This window comes from Pelophylax lessonae (assembly GCF_965119305.1).
Source record: "Pelophylax lessonae genome assembly, chromosome: 1".
In the NCBI taxonomy this organism is placed as follows: Eukaryota; Metazoa; Chordata; class Amphibia; order Anura; family Ranidae; genus Pelophylax; species Pelophylax lessonae.
The window spans coordinates 736,020,776-736,045,073 of record NC_138768.1 but is presented as its reverse complement, the minus strand read 5'-3'; the positions used below and the strand labels follow the sequence as shown (position 1 = coordinate 736,045,073).

At 44.5% G+C, this 24,298-nt stretch overlaps 1 protein-coding gene across 5 annotated transcripts in view; it reads left to right on the top strand.

Moving 5' to 3' along the window:
• The window catches only part of EXOC1 (exocyst complex component 1), a 126,412-nt gene that overhangs the window by 3,189 nt on the left and 98,925 nt on the right, over window positions 1-24,298 (top strand). For all 5 annotated transcript variants that reach the window (XM_082264912.1, XM_082264914.1, XM_082264913.1 and 2 more), the window contains exons 2-4: window positions 7,668-7,823; window positions 19,157-19,287; window positions 23,019-23,178. In XM_082264912.1, coding sequence (XP_082121038.1) covers window positions 7,700-7,823; window positions 19,157-19,287; window positions 23,019-23,178 — 415 coding nt within the window. In that variant the 5' untranslated portion in view covers window positions 7,668-7,699. The remainder of the gene's footprint in view (window positions 1-7,667; window positions 7,824-19,156; window positions 19,288-23,018; window positions 23,179-24,298) is intronic.

Below are 24,298 nucleotides of genomic sequence, written 5' to 3'. Positions count from 1 at the left end.
ACGCTCTAATGAGCGTATTGCAACGCAAACCGACAACAGGATCCATAATGACGATTTAAATAAAACACATCCTGAAAAATGTCCACACTAGTCCTAATAAAATTTCCACAACATGGGGTTTTCCCAGTCTGCAGCAGTCAGTACCTACCTACCAAAAATGGTTCAGAGAAAGGAAAACTGGCATACTAGTGACCGGATCATCGTGGGTTGCCACGGCTCATGGATGCATGTGAAGGCTGGCCTATGTAGTCCAATACAATAGAAGAAGACACCATATATCATATTGGTGAAAAATATAATGCTGGTTCTGATGAAGAGGTGTCAGAATGCACAGTGCATTGCAGTTTATGTATGGGGCTGTGTAGCTGTAGACCAGTCAGGGTGCCCACGCTGACCCATATCCACAGCAAAAAAAGGGACTACAATGGGCATGTGAACATCAGTACTGGACCATGGAGCAGTGGAAGAATGTGGCCTGCTCTGATGAATTCAAGAATAATTTTGAGGAACACAAGTTTTGAGGTGTTGACTTGGCCTCCAGATCTCTATCCAATCCCGCATCTGTGGGATGTAATAATGTGCAAGTGTTGTTGGTACCGGCGCTACCACAATAATGTCAAAAAGTGTTAGAAAAAGTGCACTGTGTGTTCAAAGTGATAAATGAACATAGAAGGTATAAAATTCCAAATGCAAGATATCATAGAAAGTGCACTGTGCGTTTTTGTCTTGTGGACCTATGAGGGCTGAGGTGCCACAACATAAAACCATAAAAAGTGCTATGTGCTTCAGAAGTGCAATAATACTGTTCCAGTGCTCACATTTAGTATCGTGCAGTTATATAAAAGGTGCTGTTACCCGTGGCCCCCCACTAGGTAAGAGCGCTTACCGCACACTTGGTCAGCATAGGTACACACAGATATTGCGGGTAGCCTGGCTCCCACTCAGATTCGCCTCAGGCACGCACACTTGGTCAGCAAAGGTACACACAGATGTTGCGGGTAGCCTGGCTCCCACTCAGAATCACCTCAGACACTGCAATTATAAGGTAGCTTCCATTGCGTAGTATTGCTGAATACACGAGAAAAATGTGCTATAGCCACTCACAGTTGGGAAGTTCACTATCAGCGTGCAGGGTCCGCCAAGCTGTCTCGCTTCTGGCATGACCTCAAGAAAGCGATTCACAACAGACATCCCAAGAATATTGCTGAACTGAACAGTTCTGTAAAGAGGAATGGTCAAGAATTACTCCCGACCGTTGTGCACGTCTGATCTGCAACTACAGGAAACGTTTGGTTGAAGTTATTGCTGCCAAAAGGAGGTTCAACCAGTTATTAAATCCAAGGGTTCACATACTTTTTCCCCCTGCACTGTGAATGTTTACATGGTGTGTTCAATAAAAACATGGCAACATTTCATTCTTTGTGTGTTATTAGTTTAAGCAGACTGTGATTGTCTATTGTGACTTAGATGATGATCAGATCACATTTTATGACCAATTTGTGTAGAAATCCATATCATTCAAAACGGTTCACATACTTTTTCTTGCAGCTGTACATGCCTACAGCAGCAGACAGCTGGGCTCCCGGCCATGGATCTCCATTGTATACCTGCTGTACCATGGCCAACTTTTCAGTGCAAATTAGGTCTTAGCCCTCGGTGACACCGGTACAACTTCAGGCACAACATACGATTTACAAATCATACCGGAAGTAGCATCTAATGTGTTTCTATGGCAGTGTCTTAATAGATACCATTTCATGTAGTACGATTTTGAGAAGTAGTTCATTTTCAGGACTTCAGCATGATTTCACTGCCATCGACTATAATGTAAATCATGCTGCAAATCGTGTCTATATCAGCACTACTTGAGCCCTGAAAGAAGTTAAACATGAACCCTTTGCTAGTTAAACTTTTGTTCAAATCATCACTTTTCCTCAATGTGACATGGACAACACCTTTCAATGAAGTAGCACCTACTGAATATGAATGATAGTAGTCCTATCAAATCTTTACAAATCTCACAGCTAAAGATGGGCCTGGGAGTGTTCGACATTTCCTGATCTGCCGCTGCACAGTTTAGGAAATGTCTCCCTGCCTGTGATTAGTTCAGTGTCCCCTTCCTGGCGGGATTGGACACGTGGGGACTCGAACACGGCCGAGTCCATCTCTACTCACAGAAGTAGTGCTAAAGTAGTGTTGAAGTTGGACTTTAAATCATACCCAGTGTGATCGCAGGCTTAAAGAGAGTTTAATACCATCTTTGGATACACTGCGGATGTCAATGTAAAGTTAAATAACACCCCCAGATCAGATCACAGTGCGAACTGTGAAATGGTGCAGGAATCGGATTGCATAAGTGTGAACATCCATGCGGACCAAAAAAATGGTCCTGCACCATTTTTGTGCGAATGCAATTTCAGCCATAAAGTTTGTATGGCTGAATTCGCATCGCACAGATAGCATGTGATCTGCACAGCAATGCGGTGCAAATCACATGCGATGTCTGTGATCACACAAGTGTGAATCCAGTGTAAGTGTGTTTGGAAAAAAAAAGATGGTTTACTCCCTGTGTAATCCTCATAGTTCTGTGACAGAAGAGCTCTTTTACACAGAGATCAGATACAGAGCGGGCAGATGTCACAAAGCTGGAATCTCCCAGTGTAATCTTCAGGACTGAGTTTGATGGATTAGTCCTGTATAGTGCAGGACATGGCTGGGTGCACAGAGGTAGAAGAGGTTCCTTTTCCAGCTGTGCCCTCGGGGCCCAAGTTGGGTGTCTCTGCCTGACCCTGCTCCAATGGACATACAAAGCTGAATGGTTGCCTAGCCCATAGTTCTACCCCAAAGACTTTAGCAGGCCATAAATGGATCAAATCTCAGCCAGTTCAGCATTGACTGGACAAAATTCAAACCATCTATGGGCAGGCTGCTTCTACTATAACCGCCAGCAGTGACCATTGTGTTCTGCTGGCAGGAAAGGCTCCTCATTGGCAGAACACATTAGCTTTGTGGGAGGGATTTCCAACGCTGATAACCCTCCTTCCCAGCGAGCATGATGACGTGGCCTGCTGCAGCTGCCCAAGGTGACAACACTGCAGAAAATTCACTGCAGTCCCTGCAGCATTGTCACCCTTGGAAGGATCACCAGGTATTGCCTTCCATATGTGGATGAAAAAAAAAAATACTTGATTCATAGTCAGTGTTGGTGGGGGAATCCAAGCAATTTTCTTTCCTTCCACCCATGGAAGGAAATACCTGGTAATCCTTCCAAGGATGACAATGCTGCAGGGACTGCTGTGAATTCTATGCAGTGTTGTCACCCTCGGCAGCTGCAGCAGGCCACGTCCTCCTGCTTGCTGAGAAGGAGGGTTATCAGCGTTGTCACCTATGTTAACCCTCCCCCTCACTGCCGATCAGAGATGATCAAATAAACGGTGAGGTGACGCAGAGCACCCTTTTGGATGTTGCTGATCACAGGTGCAAAGAGAATTCCTTTGCTCCTTGAAACGTGTGTGTATATGTATATATACTAATACTATATATTTAGTATCTCACAAAAGTGAGTACACCCGAAAGTGAAACGGTCCAAATTGGGCCCAAAGTTTCAATATTTTGTGTGGCCACCATTATTTTCCAGCACTGCCTTAACCCTCTTGAACATGGAGCTCACCAGAGCTTCACAGGTTGCTACTGGAGTCCTCTTCCACTCCTCCATGACAACATCACGGAGCTGGTGGATGTTAAAGACCTTGCGCTCCTCCACCTTCCGTTTGAGGAGGCCCCAGAGATGCTCAATAGGGTTTAGGTCTGGAGACATGCTTGGCCAGTCCATCATCTTTACCCTCAGCTTTTGCAAGGCAGTGGTCATCTTGGAGGTGGGTTTGGGGTTGTTATGTTGGAATACTGCCCTGCAGCCTAGTCTCCGAAGGGAGGGGATCATGCTGTGCTTCAGTATGTCACAGTATATGTTGGCATTCATGGTTCCCTCAAGGAACTGTAGCTCCCCAGTGCCGGCAGCACCCATGCCGTCCCAGACCATGATACTCCCACCACCATGCTTGACTGTAGGCAAGACACACTTGTCTTTGTACTCCTCACCTGGTTTCTGCCACACACGCTTGACACCATCTGAACCAAATAAGTTTATCTTGGTCTCATCAGACCACAGGACATGGCTCCAGTAATCCATGTCCTTAGTCTGCTTGTCTTCAGCAAACTGTGACCTTTTTTGTGCATAATCTTTAGAAGAGGCCTCCTTCTGGGATGACAGCCATGCGGACCAATTTGATGCAGTGTGTGGCGTATGGTCTGAGAACTGTCAGGCTGACTGTAATGGATCAACCGGCACCCCGACTGGGTACCTCTGTTGACGGATGCTCCTAGTGCTTCCCGAGGGCTCCAAGCAACCCACGAAATGCTGCAGCTTGGTTGGGGTCTCGCCGTCTCCTACCCACCCTGGACCTACGACAAGGCTCCAGGTTCCAGTGGGTGAACCTCTCTTTACCCAGAGAGTGGAGCCAGGAACAAGCTCTTACAAGAGCTTAGTGATTATTCAAGGGAGTATGAAGAGCATAGCAATCCCTTGTAGCAGAATCCCCCAATAAAAGACAGGACTCTAGATTGAGGGTGAAAAAAACTCAAGGTTTAATGGTACAGCTGCTCTTTTATACAGTTTTCCCCACAAGGTTACTGCTCAGGTGGACCTTGTGGGGAACAGTGTAAGTAGAAGAGAAAGTGGCACTTCCAGACCCAGGAACTTGGAAACTGGAGTTTTATTCTTCAAATCAAAGGTACAACATCAGACAGGAACACAAGACAAACTGGACAGCAGACGCGTTTCACACCTTGTGCTTATTCATTGCTCGTGGGGAACAGACCATGAAATTCACAATCCAATAAAAACAGAGTTTTACACTCCCGTACAGTGTACACAATCCCTCCCCTCTTTCTGATTACATTATCATATGCAGATGAAATTGTATACAGGAACAGAATTAACCTAAACTAATTATCTAGCCATCTGGACAGAACAATGTGAGGTCATTAACATTTAACAATGGGACAGGTAGACTTTAACACAATATACATTCCATCTCAAAATTCAAACAATAGGTAGAGCCTGTCTGACATTGAAGTACAATACACATTAACATTACTTGTAAATACAGACCCCTTTGAAGCAATCCAAACCATCAGTCTTTCACTCCCATTGACGGTTAATACTGTCACACTGACCCCCCACCCCTTCAACCTCTGCAGCAATGCTGGCAGCACTCCTACTTCTATTTCCCAAAGACAACCTCTGGATATGTCCCTGAGCACATTCACTTAGCTTCTTTGGTTGACCATGGCGAGGCCTGTCTGAGTGGAACCTGTCCTGTTAAACCACTGTATGGTCTTGGCCACTGTGCTGCAGCTCAGTTTCAGGGTCTTGGCAATCTGCTTATAGCCTAGGCCATCTTTATGTATAGCAACCATTCTTTTTTCAGATCCTCAGAGAGTTCTTTGCCATGAGGTGCCATGTTAAACTTCCAGTGACCAATATGCAGAAGTGAGAGCAATAACACCAAATATAACACACCTGCTCCCCATTCACACCTGAGACCTTGTAACACTAAAAACTCACATGACACCAGGGAGGGAAAATTACTAATTGGGCCAAATGTGGACATTATCACTTTGGGGTGTACTCACTTTTGTTGCCAGGGGTTTAGACATTAATGGCTGTGTGTTAAGTTATTTTGAGGGGACAGCAAATTTACACTGTTATACAAGCTGTACACTCACTTCTTTACATTGTAGCAAAGTGTCCTTTCTTCAGTGTTGTCACATGAAAAAATATAATAACACATTTACAAAAACGTGTGGGCTCTACTCACTTTTGTGAGCTACTGTGTGTGTGTGTGTGTGTGTATATATATATATATGTGTATATATATATATATAATATACTTCTCAAAAAAAATTAAAGGAACACTTTTTATCAGAGCATAGCATTAAGTCAATTAAACTCCTGGGATATTGATCTGGCCAGTTAAGTAGCTGGTCAGTTATTCCATTTCAGGTGCTTTGGTGTTAATGAAATTAACAACAGGGGCACTAGATGGGCAACAATGAGACGACCTCCAAAACAGAATGGTTTTACAGGTGGGGGCCACTGAATTTATTTCCCTCTTATCTTTCCTGACTGTTTTTCACTAGTTTTGGATCTGGCTAGGGTCAGTGTCACAACTGGTAGCATAAAGTGATACCTGGACCCTATAGAGGTTGCACAGGCATTCCAACTCCTCCAGGATGACACATCAATACGTGCCATTGCCAGAAGGTTTGCTGTGTCTCCCACCACTCTCTCTCAAGAGCATTGCATGCAGGAGATTCCAGGAGACAGGCAATTACACTAGGAGAGCTGGACAGGGCTAAAGAAGTTCCTTAACACATCAACAGGACCGGTATCTGCTCCTTTGTGCAAGGAGGAACAGAATGAGCACTGCCAGAGCCCTACAAAATGACCTCCAGCAGGCCACTGGTGTGAATGTTTCTGACCAAACAATCAGAAAAAGACTTTATGAGGGTAGCCTGAGGACCCAAAATCCTCTATTAGGCCCTGTGCTCACTGCCTGGCACCGTGGAGCTCGATTGGCAGGCATTTGCCATTTAACACCAGAATTGGCAGGTCCTCCACTGGCACCCTATGCTTTTCATAGATGAGAGCAGGTTCACCCTGAGTACATATGACAGACGTGAAAGGGTCTGGAGAAGCTGTGGAGAATGTTATGCTGCCAGTAACATTGTTCAACATGACCGGTTTGGCGGTGGGTCAGTGATGGTCTGGGGAGGCATATCCATGGAGTGACGCATAGACCTCTACAGGCTAGACAATGACACCCTGACTGCCATTAGGTATCTGGATGAAATCCTTGGACCCTTTGTCAGACCCTACGCTGGTGCAGCGGGTTCTGGGTTCCTCCTGGTACACAACAATGCCTGGCCTCATGTGGCGAGAGTGTGCAGCCAGTTCCTGGAGAATGAAGGAATTGATACCATTGAATGGCCCCCACGCTCACCTGACCTAAATCCCATAGAACACCTCTGGGACATTATGTTTTGGTCCATCTGACGCCACCAGGTGGCACCTCAGTCTGTTATGGAGCTCAGTAATGCCCTGGTTCAGATCTGGGAGGAAATACCCCAGGACACCATCCGTCATCTCAAAAGTAGCATGCCCGATGTCAGACATGCATACAAGCACGGCGGGGGGCCATACAAACTACTGAGTACCATTTTTGAGTTGCTGCAATGAAATTTGAGCAAAATGGACTAGCCTGCTGCATCATTTTTTCACTTTGATTTTCGGGTTTTTTTGGAATTCAGCCCTCTGTAGGTTGATAATTTTTATTTCTATTAAACGATGTGGCATCCTTTCGTTCCTAACACATTACCCGGTCCATATCAGTATAGTTATCCAACATGATATTTTACCCTTTTGAGATCTGATGTGTTTTCAAAGTGTTCCTTTAATTGTTTTGATAATGTATATTAAAAATTCGGTTTTTGATCCTGGAAGTTTGTGGTTTGATGTGTCAATGCTTCCAGAATATTTTAGACTTTTCATGCAAAGGCTGAACAAATTGCTGGTGACATATTAAAATCTCTGCCTTGTTCTACAGCTTGAAATAGATGTGAGAGAGCTTTTGACAAGATGACTGCCATCAAGCATGCCCTGCAGAGGGACATATTTACTCCAAATGATGAGCGCCTCCTCAGTATTGTGAACGTATGCAAAGCTGGAAAAAAGAAGAAAAACTGCTTTTTATGTGCCACAGGTAAGTCAATACAAGAGGGCTGTCAGTTCCTTTGCATGGACATTTAAAGGGGCATGACATGCTTTTCCAACTCCTACAAGTTGCCTACCATATGCCAGGACCATAAGAATGTACTGAGCCACATGGGTTTGGCTTTGTGTTTCTCTAACCTAATGTCATGCCACATCTGAGCTGTGGCAGGCAGCTGATCTACATAGATGTTCCTGGCAGACCCCACACTGGGGGAGAAATTTCAAAGTGAGCAGAACACCATCTAAGCAACACGGCTCTTCATGCAGTAAAAATCTTGCAAGCCGTTCTTAGTCAGTCTGCTATTCTAAAGCAGCAAAGTTGTTGCATACCACAAAATAGGCCTTGAATCTGTTCTTAAAAATTCCGAGTTCTCTAAAAGGGCTTGCATAAAATTAAAGTATAACTAAAGTTCTAACTTTTTTATTTTTTTTTTATTTTGTATATGGTGGAGAGAGAGAGAGAGATTAAAACACCTGCCAGGTTTTTTATTGCTGTATGTGTTCCCTGAAACAAGTAGAGAATGGGGACACAAGTTCTGGTGACAACCAGGGATTCCATGACTTTGCAGGGACTTCCTTTCACTATTTTGTTTATGGGGCAGGAAGTGAAGGGAAATCTCTTCAATGGGACACATTGCACAATCATGCTTGACGGGTTATAACCCTCCCTTAAGGATATAACTCTCCCTTACACTTTTTTGAAAAAAAAAAAGTTTTGCCTTTGATTTTTAGTACCTGTAAATTGCTGTAGTCAACTTTGCAGCTGTGTACAAGTGTGATGTGTTTGCATTTTGCAAAGGGTAAAACACATATGAAAACATGTTTTCTGAAAGTGCAATCATCCTTAGATGGTGTACAGACTTGGCATACTTTAACAGAATGTAGCTTGCATTTTTTTGTGGCCAGACTGCATGTCCAATAACAAATTAGGGAAGAGTCATGCTCCAAGCCAAGGTTCATATTAGAGCACCCCACGGGCTACAAGGGAGCAGGATCCATACGGGGGTCTCATTGTCTACTGTTTCACTATTATAGTGTGTATTAGAAACAGTAATTGGCTGTCTGTGCTTGAACAGCTTATTCGTTTCAGTGTGGGAACTGTAAGGGGGGTACTTAAATCTAGTACACACGGGCCAAATGTCGGGGGACGGCATTGGTTCAATAGAAACCAGCTGACATTTGAATGGCAGCTTGTCGACAGAAACCTATCACTCGGCCGACTTCTGTAGAAGGGTCATGACTGAAAAAGGTCTGCTGGCCGGCTCCTGGTCAGCGCTCTGTGTTCTGGCTGGGGGCGTCCCCTCTGTCAAAACAAATTAGCACAGCAGGGGAGATCGCTGTACTAACATTAGATTGTTAGTACACCAACTCCAACCTAAGCTGTCGGTCAGAACGAAAAAAAAAAAATAGTGTGTACGAGGCGTTAAGCACAATTAGAGCACACCTCTTTACATGTTTGCATCACAGTAAAGCACACTAGAACACCACAATGCTGGTAACACACCAACCTTCGTGCTTTGCAGTGCCATCTAATGTGTGTGCGTTTCAGCACACCATACCACACACGTGGCATGTGTTTAAAAATGGTGCTTGTCCAGTTTTGGTTGCATTGTTGTGCATTGGCAGGCCATTCAACCCCTTTTAGATTTTTTTTGCCATTTGTGTCCCATCGGGGAGGTTGCCCATAGTCCCTAATTTATCTCCGGAGTAAGAAAGTGAGCAACGTTCCTACATACAGTGGGGTGGGACCTTGGAGAAAGAATGAAGCCATCCTCTAACAGGAAGCCAGGTCACAGCAGCAAAAAGTTTGGAGTAGGCTGAAAGCAATAGGAACTTTTTGAGTTAATTATACATAATTGGAAGAAAAAAAAAATATATTTATTTCCTTTTTTTTTTTTTTTTTTTTTTTTAATCAAAGTTTAGTGTCACTTTAATGCTGCTGTTTTATGCCCTTTTTGACTATTAACTTCTTGCTTTTGTCAGTGGCTCCATGGTGTTTAATGCTAGTGTACGGTATATACATCATGAAAATAATCAGCACTAAATTAATATTAAACAAGCAGGGCTTTAAAAGCTGGCAGCACAAGCTGAGATAATTGCAATTGTGATATTACAACATACTGACACTGAAATTACCAATATGTTGTGTGTTTTTTTTTTTTTTTTAAACTGATCAAAATAAATGGGGAAATTCTGGAAGTTATTTTGTAATGTAGATAGATGGAAGGTGGCTCAGATTTGGTATATTCAACAGTAAATCTAGCCGTGTATCACTAGCTTTAGTAGCCAGCAGGTGAAACCAGTCTCGGATGCTGGAGATTTTTCAGCCAGGGTTGTTCTTCAAGAGAGCAAAGATTGAAGGCATGGGCAGTGAGGAAGGTAAATATTCATCCTAATTTTTTTTTTTTTACAGTATTTTCCTTTTTTCTTTTTTTATTTGGTGACAGTGTTGTTTTTAGCAATAATGTAAACCCGGTCATATAGTAGAGAAAATTTGAACTAGCTGTGCCCTGTTAAACAAGATGTTGAATACATACTTTTCCCGTGACATTCAGAATCTTTGCTCTCTTGCAGTACTATGATCGCTTGGTGTTTTTAGATAGCATGTCCCCTGCTGCATGCTGTGGTTTCACATGCTGACTGATGTATCATTAGTGTGTGCTTCTGTTAGGGGTTGCTGAGAGGAACGTAGTGTGCAGCAGGGGACATACTATCTGACTTGAAAGTGTCATATATCAGTAGTGTTCTTGCCATCTGCTGGAAAGGTAAATATTAAACGCTTTATGTTACAGTGGGGCCTGCCGGTTCACATTTTTATACTGGCAATAGGTTCACTTTAAAGCAGGGGTGTCCAACCTGCAGCCCGCGGGCCCCCATGCGGACCATCTGGAGAGACCCCAGGGATGCCGTGCAATCACAGCAGCTGACCTAGACCAGCCCGGCCCATGCACATTTGCAGAGACACTGGGCACTGGGGATGTTGTGCACGCATAGAAGCTGTGGTAGCCTACATTGACAAGCCACAACTGAAGGAATGCTAGGGCTGCCATGGTTGCAATAGCAATCTGCAGCAGAGAATGCAGGGGGCGCTAGGTAAGTAAATGCTGCAAGGCTGGATCTAGGGTGGTGGGTGCTGGGATAGGCTGCTGTCAACCCCCCTCCCCCCCCCCCCCCCCCATTTCGATTGCATCCCCACACAACACATACATAAGCTACATTTACACCTGGCGATTGGGGCCAGGCCACATTGTAGCGTCGGTTCCTCTTGTGGCTTTCAACGGGAAGGGGCGGCTGCCGGCCCCATTCACTATAAAGACAGTTTCTTGGCAGCCGTACCTATTCGCAGCTCTCTACACAGCCAATGATTACCTGCGGTGATCACTGCTGGATGCACTTTGTCTGCGTCTAGGAGCACTCACCACACGTAATCGCTAGCTGTGTAGAGAGCCGCAAATCGGTGTGGCCACCGACGACCTGTCATTATAGTAAACTGACCCAGCACACTTACCAGCCGAGAGCCGCAGGAGGAACCTTTCATCAGCTATCCTTCTTTTGGAAGGTGCTGCGCTGTCAAATACCGACAGGCGTGTGATATAAAGTGTGCAAATAACAAATGTTAAAGTGCATATGCTAAAAATATGTGTCAGTGAGTACTACAGACACTAAATATAAACAATTAAGAAAAAAGTATAGGGTGATATATGCGCTGTCACGTGTGTATCCGAGTAGGAGGATTCCTCTAGTGTGTTTTTTTTTTTTGCAGCTGGTGACAAATATATAACTCTGAGATTCGGATTCAATACGATTCTACATGCAGCCAACTCTAGTATTTCTCACTAAAATACCAATAACAATCTAAAAGACCCCAGTGAGTCGGCGCACAATAGAAGAGATCTCAGAAGAAACTCAGACCGAGTCAACCAATCGCCGCAAGACCTCCCAAACTAAAAAATGGGGTCTCACCATAAATATGTACCAATGTTAAGAATGACCAAATAATTAATAAGCAGCTAAAAGGTCAACTGATTGAAGCAAACAACATATAAAATCCAACTCTTGTAGGCTGATCCAATTCCTTAAAATAATTCTTAAAAAATCCTTAAAAAAATTCCTATATCCGCCTAGGATATATGAAGATAGGAAAATATATCCAACTTATAGACCACTCCCAATCTATATTAAAAGACGTGTATGATGCGAATCCTAAAATTGATCCAATTCCTTAACACTAATCATAAATAAGTAATCTAAATATCTGTTCCCAGTGGAATTATGGCTTCTTTTCCTAAAACAATATGAGATGAAAACAGGCTAAATAGTCGCAACAGCCGACTGGATCGCAATACTAGTTCGTTATTCACAAATATAGCCAATATTCTCACAAATGAATCAGTGATGATGCATGTGTACCCAAAGATCGTAAATGAACTAATAAATAAAATAGTGTTGTGATGCGTAAATATCAACCCATCAAATGTTCATAAATAAACACAGATGAAAAAGGATGTAATAAATAAATAAATACGTATAATCTTGATAATAATTCCAAGTGCCTAAATATATCTAGTGCAGTGATCAAATAAATAATTATATATCAATATAAATATAATTCAATATAAATCAATATTTCTATGTGCAGTCAACGGTCCATGTGCATATAAAATGAAGTCTTGTGCAATCAATAATCCTTGTGCAGTGAATACGATGAGTGCAGTGATAAAATAAAGTTCATCCGTGCACAAATAATAACGTGACAGTTTGTGATTCTCTTAGGGCAATATTGTGAATATCCCGTGCTGTGATCCGAAGGGAGCCATGATAATACAGGCGCAGTGGCCGCTCACCTCACTGCGCCTTTTTGGCGCTTTTAGGCTGGTCTCTCCACCTAAGGGTGGAATGCTGGGTTACTCTGGTAGCGAGAGATACTCCGACCTCCACTCTATACGCCACAGCTATCGATCCAAGTTTGGCTCCAAACGGTACCAGTATTTCCAAAAAAAAAGAGGATAATACCCAATCGTGAAGCAAGTAAACACTATCTTTATTTGTTAAAAGCAGGGGAATACACTCACATTTTAGAAGTAAATAATAGGCAGAGACGAAAACAGTGTTGCCGCAATCTTGCGGTGTTGATTCCTGGGCACTTCTGGCTACTGCCGTGCCGTCCGACTTCCGGTTGGACGGCCGTAGCCGGAATTGCCCAGGAATCAACACCGCAAGATTGCGGCAACACTGTTTTCGTCTCTGCCTATTATTTACTTCTAAAACGTGGAAGAAATAAAGAACATCCAATGCCCATCCAAAATGTGCATGTGAATCCCTTCACCTAAAGGAGAAAGTGACTGGTGTCTAAAAGATCCAAAACGGTGACACCTCTATTGCCTCGCTTCCACTGAGCGTAACGGTTCGGGTCGGTACAGTTTGGAAGGGTTATAATGGTCCGGCCTATTCAGGTGAGCGTTTCCACTGCAAGTCTGGACTATTATCTGGACTGAGCTTTTCATTTGACGTGAGCATTGACATTTCCCTGTCCGCCAATCAGTGGAATGTATCGTGTAACGCCAGTAGCTCCGCCCTAACCGTACCGTACCATTTCCTATGGCTTTACATCTGAAGGAGGACCAGGAATGGTGCGGTTTGGTTCGGTTGTATGGGCCACTTTCATAATGGAAACACTCAAAATAGCGTACCGTACCGAACCGATACGCTCAGTGGAAACGAGGCATATGTGTACTGGCCTCTCACCTTACAGCTGTAAGGTTACAGCTTAAATGGATACCTTTCACTTTAAATTCTCCCTGCTTCCCGGGGTAATCCTGTTGTAAACCCAACTGATGGTAAACGGTGATAAGGGGATGGGTATCCCATCTGGAATGATCTAACGGGCTCTCTGTAGTGTAATAAGTAAAAAAGAAGAAAAGCTCCCAGTAGTGTAAAACTATTTTACACTATTGGGAGTTTTTCTTCATTTTTACTTACACTACGGAGGATATATTTGGATAGCCTGTCAGATCATTCCAGATGCGATACCCGACCCCTTATCACAGTTTACCATCAGTTGGGTTTACAACAAGATTACCCTGGGAAGCAGGGCATTTTGGATGAGCATTGAATGTTCTTTATTTCTTCCACGTTTTTATGGACTCACTTTGATGATTCAAACATTATATTGTATTGTTTTTTTGTATTTTTAATAGCTTCCTTTTCACTTGTATTTTGATTTTTTCTTCTTTTTTTTTATTTGCTACAGTTTTTTACCTTTTTATCTGTATACATTGTATTTGTTACATCAATTATTTATATTTAGAGTCGGTTCACACTGGGGCGACACGACTCCTTACTACTTCAGGGGCGACTTGTGCATTGCCATGCACCACGACTTCGGAGCGACTTGCAGGGACTTCACATAATGGAAGTCTATGCAAGTCGCTCCGAGGTTGCCCCGAAAAATAGTACAGGACCCTTTTTCTAAGTCGGAGTGACTTGTGTCGCTCCTATTAGAATGGGTCCTGTAGCGGTCAATGGACCGCGAGGGAGCGCGACTTGTCAGGCTGACAAGTTGCAGTAATGTGAACCGAGTCTAAAGGCCCGTACACACGTACCGATTGTCGGCCGAAACTGTTCGGCCGCTGAACGATCGGCCGATTTTCGGCTTGTTAGTATGATGCTTCCGACAGCCGACAGCGCACTTTCGGCCGAACAGAATCTGTCGTGCAAGCATTAAAATTTTTGTATGCCGACACCAGAACGGCTGTTTGTTCGCCAGTCAGTACAGAATTCGGCCGACAGACAGCAGATTTGCAAGACTGGGCATGCTCAGAAAAGAAAAAACACAGGGAAAGTTAACCATCACATGACATCACTTTTGCAGTCGGCGGACAAAATTCGTGTGCAGTCTTTTGCACTTTTCAGCGGACAGGACAGCCCGGGGACAAAAGACGGCCGATCCGTCGGCCGACGATTGGTACGTGTGTACGGGGCTTTAGTGTCTGTAGTACTCACTGACACATATTTTTAGCACATGCACTTTAATGCTGGCCATACACGTACAGAATTTCGGCCGTTTGTAGACAGAACGAATATTCTTCGGTCGAAATCCAATTGGCCACTAACTTACAGAATAAACTTTTACATAATCGTTTTCATGATCATAATGATCGTTTGATAACATGCACAATATGAGTCAGAATATTATTTTCGTTTCAATTTTACCATACACATAAAAACTTTCGTAGAAACGATAAAAGTTTTCGCTATGGATCCATCGACATTAGCCGGGCACACAATCAAAATCGTCGGTAAACTTGTGTTCACTAACGGCCCGATTTTCGAACGATCTTTCCTAAAACGACCATTTTTCGGCCGAAATTCTGTGCGTGTATGGCCAGCATAACATTTGTTATTTGCAGACTTTAGATTACACACAGCACACAGCACCGCACCACTGTCTTCTATTATTTCACTTTAGACTACGGATTGCCTGATCGCTGCAGCAATGGGTTACACGTACCATCATACAGTGAGTGTTTTACCTTTATCCTTATTTTGTGTGTGGTCCAAGGCCATTCCTCTTCTTCCCATGTGTCCCAGGAAGGTCAAATGTTTGGACACCCCTGACTTAAAGGGATATGAATGAATACCATTGGCCTTTCTCACCCTGCAGCAGTTTGGGAGAGATAGAAACCTGACCTGGTGACATACACAGCACATAGCATAGGGTTTTATTATCCATCATTTTGTGATGGTGTGTTTTTTTTGCCATGATTCGATATCAAAGGTACACGAGGGACTTGGATAACAGGTGCAGACAATCTAGATGGACAGTTAGCTTATACAGTAACTAATGGCTGCTAATGCAGGAACTACTTACATAACCTCCAACTACCTTATGGGTTTTTCTAAGCAATTAAAGCACTTAGTAATGTAAGGTTAGCTGTATCAAATGCATTGTGTATTTAACACTTTAAGTTGCAGGTCAAGCTATTATACCTATATATATATTTTTTCTTTTCCGTCATGCACACAGCAGATGCTGCTGGTCAATCCCAGGGTGATAGCCAGTGTACCTCGTTATTATCTATGCCTACAGTTTAGAAGTTCACATTATTGATTGTAAAAGCTGCAATAGCCTTAAAACATGGGGGTTGATTTACTTAAAGCAAATACACTTTGCTGGTGACGCTTCACTTTGCAAAGAATACCCAACCACATGCAAGGAGAATAAAATACAGCATTTGTGCTTGTACGTGATTGGATGATAGAAATCAGCAGAGCTTCCTCCTCAGATCTAGAGCAGGGATCCTCAAACTGCGGCCCTCCAGCTGTTGCGGAACTACACATCCCATGAAGCATTGTAAAACTCTGACATTCACAGACATGACATGACTAGGCATCAGGGTCGGACTGGCCTATCGGGATACCGGGAAATTTCCCGGTGGGCCGCCGAACCTGGGGCCACTTTAAGATGGGGCCGCCCGCAGCCACAGCGCCGTTTTAAGCATTGGGGCCGGGCCGGCCGCTGTGATGATGGACGCGGCGCTGCAGCCCCGCCGCTGCGCTCCAGACAGAGAGTGACTCTGGACGCTGTGAGCGGCTACGTCAGCCGCTGTGAGCGGCATGACGTCACATCCGGCGGGGGCGGTTGCGCGCGGTGGATCAAATCTTAAAGTCTGAGTGACTGGACTGGCTGCCTGCACGTTGCCGACTATGCATGACATGGGATCATCATCAGGACGCGGAGGAAGGTATGTGAGCACCATACCGCTGGAGGGGGGCACGCAACTTACACTGCAACTGTACTGGGGAGTGAAGGTGGGGGGCTTACTGAGGGGTCTCTACTGGAAGGGGGTCTGTCCTGTGAGGGGGGCTTACTGAGGGGGTCTGTCCTGTGAGGGGGGTTTACTGAGGGGACTGTCCTGTGAGGGGGGTTTACTGAGGGGACTGTCCTGTGAGGGGGGCTCACTGAGGGGTCTGTACTGTGAGGAGGAGCTTACTGAGGGGTCTGTCCTGTGAGGGGGAGCTTACTGAGGGGTCTGTCCTGTGAGGGGGTCTGTCCTGTGAGGGGGAGCTTACTGAGGGGTCTGTCCTGTGAGGGGGGCTTACTGAGGGGTCTGTCTTGTGAGGGGGAGCTTACTGAGGGGCCTGTCCTGTGAGGGGGGGCTTACTGAGGGGCCTGTCCTGTGAGGGGGAGCTTACTGAGGGGCCTGTCATGTGAGGGGGGCTTACTGAGGGGTCTGTCCTGTGAGGGGGGCTTACAGAGGGGTCTGTCCTGGAAGGGGGCTTACTGAGGGGTCTGTTCTGTGAGGGTGGGGCTCACTGAGGGGTCTGCCTGTGAGGGGGGGGGCTCACTGAGGCGGGTCTGTCCTGTGAGGGGGGCTCACTGAGGGGTCTGTCCTGTGAGGGGGGGCTCACTGAGGGGTCTGTCCTGTGAGGGGGGGGGCTCACTGAGGGGTCTGTCCTGTGAGGGGGGGCTCACTTAGGGGTCTGTCCTGTGAGGGACAGCTTACTGAGGGGTCTTTCCTGTGAGGAGGAGCTTACTGAGGGGTCTGTCCTGTGAGTGGGAGCTTACTGAGGGGTCTGTCCTGTGAGGGGGGCTCACTGAGGGTCTGTCTTGTGAGGGGGGCTCACTAAGGGGTCTGTCCTGTGAGGGGGAGCTCACTGAGGGGTCTGTCCTGTGAGGGGGAGCTCACTGAGGGGTCTGTCCTGTGAGGGGGAGCTTACTGAGGGGTCTGTCCTGTGAGGGGGAGCTTACTGAGGGGTCTGTCCTGTGAGGGGGAGCTTACTGAGGGGTCTGTCCTGTGAGGGGGAGCTTACTGAGGGATTTGTCCTGTGAGGGGGAGCTTACTGAGGGGTCTGTCCTGTGAGGGGGAGCTTACTGAGGGGTCTGTCCTGTGAGGGGGAGCTTACTGAGGGGTCTGTCCTGTGAGGGAGAGCTTACTGAGGGGTCTGTCCTGTGAGGGGGAGCTTACAGAGGGGTCTGTCCTGTCAGGGGGAGCTTATTGAGGGGTCTGTCCTGTCAGGGGGAGCTTACTGAGGGGTCTGTCCTGGGAGGGGGGCTCACTGAGGGGTCTGTCCTGGGAGGGGGGCTTACTGAGGGGTCTGTCCTGGGAGGGGGGCTTAATGAGGGGTCTGTACTAGGTGGGGGGGCTTACTCAGGGGTCTGTACTAGGTGGGGGGGGGGCTTACTGAGGGGTGGCGCTGGTATAATGACGCAATGCTATGGGGCTGGTATGTCATTTTTTCCAGGGCTGGTTTTCATACCCAGTCTGGCCCTGCTAGGCATGATGGGAATCGTAGTTCCTGAACAACTGGAGGGCCATAGTTTGAAGACCCCTGATCTAGAGTATATTTGCTTTTAGTAAATCAACCTCATGGTGTACTGTCTCATTAGGGCCAATTCACACCTCTCCAGTGCGATGTCATTAATTTTCAATGGCACCCCTACACACCTGCGTTGCATTGCACCACAGCACATAGTAATGTACTTCTATGAGATGTGGTGCAGTGCATCTGAATAAACGATGCATGTCCAATTTTTGGACCATTTTGGTGCATTGTCAGCGTGTTTAAATGATTGGGCTGCTATTCATGTTAACGCATTGCAACAAGACAAAACAGTGCAAATGGGTCCTTTTTCCATGCTGAAGAGCTTGCAGTAGGTGGGACTTGCAGCAATAACTGGTTTGTGGGTGGCACAGTGGTGTAGTGGTTAGCACTTTCACCTTGCAGCAAGAGGGTCGCTGGTTAGAATCCCAATCACGACACTACCTGCCTGGAGTTTGCATGTTCTCCCTGTGCCTGCGTGGGTTTCCTCCGGGTACTCCGGTTTCCTCCCACACTCCAAAGACATGCTGGTAGGTTAATTGGATCCTGTAGAAAAAAAAAAAAATTGGCCCTACTGTATGTATGTGAGTTAGGGACCTTAGATTGTAAGCTCCTTGAGGGCAGGGACTGATGTGAATGTACAATGTATATGTAAAGTGCTGCGTAAATTGACAGCGCTATATAAGTACCTGAAATAAAATAAATAAGTCACGTACATTTGTGCAATATGGTGCCAGTTATTCTGAATGGCACTCTTAACACATTCTGCTGCCAGATGAGCATTGCAACACACTTACTTGTGGTGCGCTGCCAGAAATGGTGTATTGGCAGGCCATTCATTTTCGAATTGTCTGCCTTATTTCAACATACATTGTCACATGGTATAACACGCGCAAACACACGTCTGCTTTTACTGTTCTTGATAGCAGATTTATTTATTTTAACCATTGTAATTTTTACATTGTACACAAAAATTTAATAAAACTCTCTTTTCTAAAGTAACAACGGAGCGTCCAGTTCACGTTCGAGTTGTGAAAGTAAAGAAATCTGACAAAGGGGATTTCTATAAGACCCAGACTACATGGCTGCTGCAAGACCTGACTATGGTGGATGCAAAAGATGACCTCAAGGTAAGCCATGTTTATTTAGCCAAGATATTTACAATGCATTCAACTGATGAAGTCGTGCCGTGAATGACGGCTCCCCCGCGCATGTGCAGGAGTGACGTCACCGCGGCTCCGGCCTGTCACACAGCCGTAGTCCACGGAGTCAGAAGGAAGACCAGGAGAAGATGGACGCTGCCTCCAGCGACTACTTCGCATCGCTGGAGGGCTTCGTTTTCAGGTAAGTTTCACATATTGTGCTAGTATGCTATGCATACTAGCACATTATGCCTTTACCTTGTAGGCCAAAATAATAATCAACCAGTGGTTTACAACCGCTTTGAGCTCAAAGTGTAAATAAAACTATGCCCTTAAAAGAAAATGGTAGATAGTCATCTCTGCTGCTACCTGAACTGATGAACATGGCTGTAGTAAAGACAAATCATCCTGTGAAATCTCTGCAGACACTTCTGTTAATCTCCAGATTTCCCCGCTCTGCTCAGTGGTTCTTCCTGCCCACTCCTAAATCACTACTACAGTATGTCTTGTAGTGACATAGGGGTCAGTGTTTGGAACCAATAAGCACAGTGAGAGACCGGAAGATTGACGCTCCTGGAAGTGTTGATGTCTGAAGAGAGTTTAGGGACAATTTCTCTTTATTAGGCCTTAGACAGCATGTGTAGTGGGAGAGGTCATTTCTCTCTAAAGGAAACTATTTTATTTATTGTTCAACTCCAGGCAAAAATGAAAATGAAATATTGCATTGTACATCAATTACCTTACTCCTCAGTCTTGAATCCAAACACCTCCTCCTGTGCCATCCTGCTGTGTAATCAATTAAAGTCAGTTTCCTTAATGAGCCAAGCTAATTTCTTGCCCTAGAGACCTCCAATTTCTCCCTGATCGTTCTCTTCTTGGACACCTGTCCCCTCACCACCTCCATGTGGTGTTCTGCCTCTGGAGACTGAGATAGGTGGCGATTTTTGCTCGGAGGAAGAGGGCCTCCCTCGAATCGCGTAAGCCACATCAGGTTTTGAGGACGCCATCACGCTATCCAGCAGTAGAGAAGTGTCCTGGAAGCGAGCGGTGCCCATTTCCTATATGCGTGTTCATATGCTACGTTTGTGAGTATATTGTACGCTACCCTTTGATTTTAATAAACTTTTAAGTGGTAATGCACAAGGTCAGTGCGCCCTTCTCTTGTTGTTTTCTTGACTATGAGATAGGACCTGGGTTTTGGAAGTGTTGCCTCCACGAATAGGAGGTGTCTACATCAAGTAGGTGGTGATGTGGACACACAAGGAGTGACCCCCAGAAGTAAACTGAGAGAAAGAGAGAAGCCACTTCATTTAAGAAAGATGGGCTTTTTCTTATACCAACGGTTAGTTAGAGGGGGTGGGAGGAAGGGTTGCTAACCTCCAGAGTTTGGGCTTTAAAGCTGAAGTTTAGGTAATTTTTTTTTTTTTTATGGATTATAGGTTCAGTAACAATAATTACCTCTAATGAAGTGTATCTCTCATCCTGCTGATTGCTTTTTAGTGTAGAAACGTTCCCTGTAATGATGGCAGTTTCTCTTCACGTTGCTGAAGTTCCGTCATTGATGAGGTTAAAGTGTAATAAAACTTCCGTCAAACTTCTTTTTTTTTTTTTTTGATTTAATTAAGCTCCAGGAGCTTTTACCATAATGCGCTAGTATATACAGCAAATAAGCACATTGTGGTAGACTTCCCTGACAAGCGATTCCCTCCAGTGCTGCACCATCAGCGTTCCCGTCAGTCAGGGGCACTGCCATCTTCTCCCCGGCTTCCTTCTAGATTCTAACCCTTCGACCGCTTGGCCATGATGGCACCCTATGCATATAGAAGTCACATCATCATGGCACAGATTGGTGTTGTAAATGTATGCCAACATAGTACATTGAAGAAGTCCTGTCCAACGGCTGCACATCCCTTTCTGTCCCTTTCTGCATGGAGAAAAGTCCTTGTATTGTTTTCACAGAATGCAACATGCTTTCTGGATGAGGAAGAGGATTCTACCATTCATCTGCCTCTTTCCCATTCACAGCATATGTTTAATTCTGTGAGAATAATACAAGGACTATTCTGAATGGAGGGGAGGACAGAAAGACGAACGTGACCATCAGGACTTTAATGTACTGCAATGTTAGAGTTGAAGAATTTAGCCCTCTTGGCCCTGGAAGTTCAGCAATGTGTAGAGGACTTGTCTTCACCGCAGGAACATTTCTACACTAAAGATTAATGAGCAGGATGTAGGATACACTTCAAAAGTGATACATAATGTTACTGAACCTATATCCCAGAAAATATATAAACTAAACTGCAGCATTATTACTTTGAGGTTAAGCAACAGATTCACTTTACCTATTTCCCACCCGTAGGACGTCCATGGACGTCTTCTAGTTAAAGTAGTTATACCGGGATTATGCCTGCACCTACCCTTTTTAGCAGAAGTGATTTGAGTGGCTAAATAGCCACTTGATCACTTCTGCAGGTGGCAGAATGGGGTTCAACCCACTGCTGCCTTTCCTGGGCTCTACCATCCGATCGCAGGGTCTGGGAGCGCAGTGGCCGGCAGCGATGGCTACACGGAACAGAGAGAGAAGAACTGATGATGTTCCTCTCTATCTCTGACCCCAGAAACCAGAGCTTTTGGTTTCGCCTCTTTGTTTACCTGGCTTTTAGTGGCCAGGAAACCAGCTGATCAGACCGATCTGTGTCTAATCAGCTGCACGGGGGGCCAGAGGAGAGATCTGGGGTCTGATAGACCCCAGATATCTCCATAAAGCGGACTATGCGGTCACAAGTCATGTTGTCAAACCCTTGTGATAGCAATAAGTTAATCCAACAAAAAAGTGGTAAAAAAATAAATAAAAACTTTAAAGCCCCCTGTCTCGTGCCTTCACGCAAATGCGAATGCATACATTACTCCCGCATGCATATGTAAATGGTGATCCCACCACACGAGTGGTATTGTTGCAAACGTCAGAATGAGAGCAATAATTCTAGCATCAGACCTCCTGTGTAACTCTAAACTGGTAACCTGTAAAAGCGTTTAAAGCATTACCTATGGAGAATTTTAAGCACCGTAGTTTTCCACCGTTCCACGGGCAGACGCAATTTTAAAGCATGACATGTTAAATATCTATTTACTCATCGTAACATCCTCTTTCATATTATACAAGACCTTTTTTTTTTTAAAAAACAATTGCGTTTTAAAAAACCACTGTGCAAATACTATATGACATTAAAAATTGCAAGACCCACCATTTCATTATATAGGGCCTCTGCTAAAAAAAAATATCTAATCTTTGGAGGTTCTAAGTATTTTCTAGCAAAAAAAAAAAAAAAAAAATAGATTTTTACATGTAAGAGCAAAGTGTCAGAATTGGCCCGGATACAAGTGGTTAAAGGTTTCCTTTCATGCCGCATGCTTCATTGTTTTTTTTTAATCTTAGTATGCTGATAAAAAAAAAGTCACTGTATTGATTTGAAAGTTATTTTTGACTTTGTGGAAAATCCAGACACTGGATATGGGTCTATCTTATATGGTTTTTACGAAAGGTACACACCGATTTCATCCAAGATTCACATACATTTTTCTCTTAGTCTCTGATGAAAACTGTGTTAATCCTGGGTGAAAACGTTTATTGATAGACCCCCCTAGTTCTTGTATATTGATGACCTATAGGTGGGTACCTCCTATTATGCTGATGCAATGTGAATCTGTTTTCTTTCTAGGAAAACCCGGACTTTGATCTGCATTTTGATAAAGTCTACAAGTGGGTCGCCAGCAGCCCAGCTGAAAAAAATGCTTTCATTTCCTGCATCTTGAAACTGAACCAAAGGTACCTGAGAAAAAAAATTGACCTTGCCAACGTCAGCCCGCAGCTTTTGGAAGGTAGGTCATTAGAAAATCATATTTTATCATCAATGCCTTTAAACAACCCAAACTTGAATCATATTATTTTGAGAATTATAAACTGAAAAGTTTTCAGTTAAAAATGACACAGTTAGGCTCCATGTACACGGGACGTTGTTAAAAGTCCCTTTGAATGCTGTAATTTTTAGGACGTTTGAAACGTCCGTTCGGTCGCGTTTGTACCCGCGTTTAGCGGGCGTTTAGCAGCGTTTGCGGGCGTTTGCGTTTAGAACCGTTCCTAGAGGTCAAAAAAAAATTATTCCCCTTTTTAAAATGGAAAAACGCGAGCGCTAAACGCGGGTCATCGCGTTCGGACGCGTTTGTGCGTTTGAAACGCCGGGAAACACACGTTCGAATGCAAATAATTGCGTTCTAAAAAAAAGTCCCTGAACGCAACTGCCTGCAAATGACTAAACGACCTGGTGTACATAGACAGATAAGATAAAATGTAGATGGGTTCAGGGGCTTCTGAAAAAAACGCCCAACTGCTCCTAAACGGCCATTTCCAGCGTCCCGTGTACATGGACCCTTACCTTGTGTAAAATATAGAATATATCTAATATTTTCATAACTTTTTAGGCGTTTCCGGACGATTAGCATTGATAGCCAGGCTGACTTAAAAACAAAGCGTGATTTTATTCAAACACACTCGGCATCAACAATACAATGTAAAATGTATAACAGTTCAGTTCAGTGAAGGTAAAAATATGAGGAATAAAAACAATACTTCTGATAAATGTCTCCAGCTAGAAATCATGGCTGTATAGACATGTGTGTTCCTCTATGTCCTTCAGTGTAAATCTTCCCTAGTCTGGGAAGAAGCAGGACATGACGTTTCTAGGTTTCAGAGAACAAAACACCTGCTTAAGTTGTCAAAAAAATCTATGTATAGATTTATGTGGAGATGAAGTGATGTGTGTGATCTTTCTTAGTCTGTGTGTCTGTGTGCCTGTGAGTCCTCCTCTAAGATCCCAATCTCCTGGCAATGTATCTTGCATGTAGACGTCATGAACGTTCAATACTCCAAACCTTGTATGGCATACATAATTTCTGCTAACTTCAGTTATTCTATACAAGAGGTGGTACTAAACTCATAAAG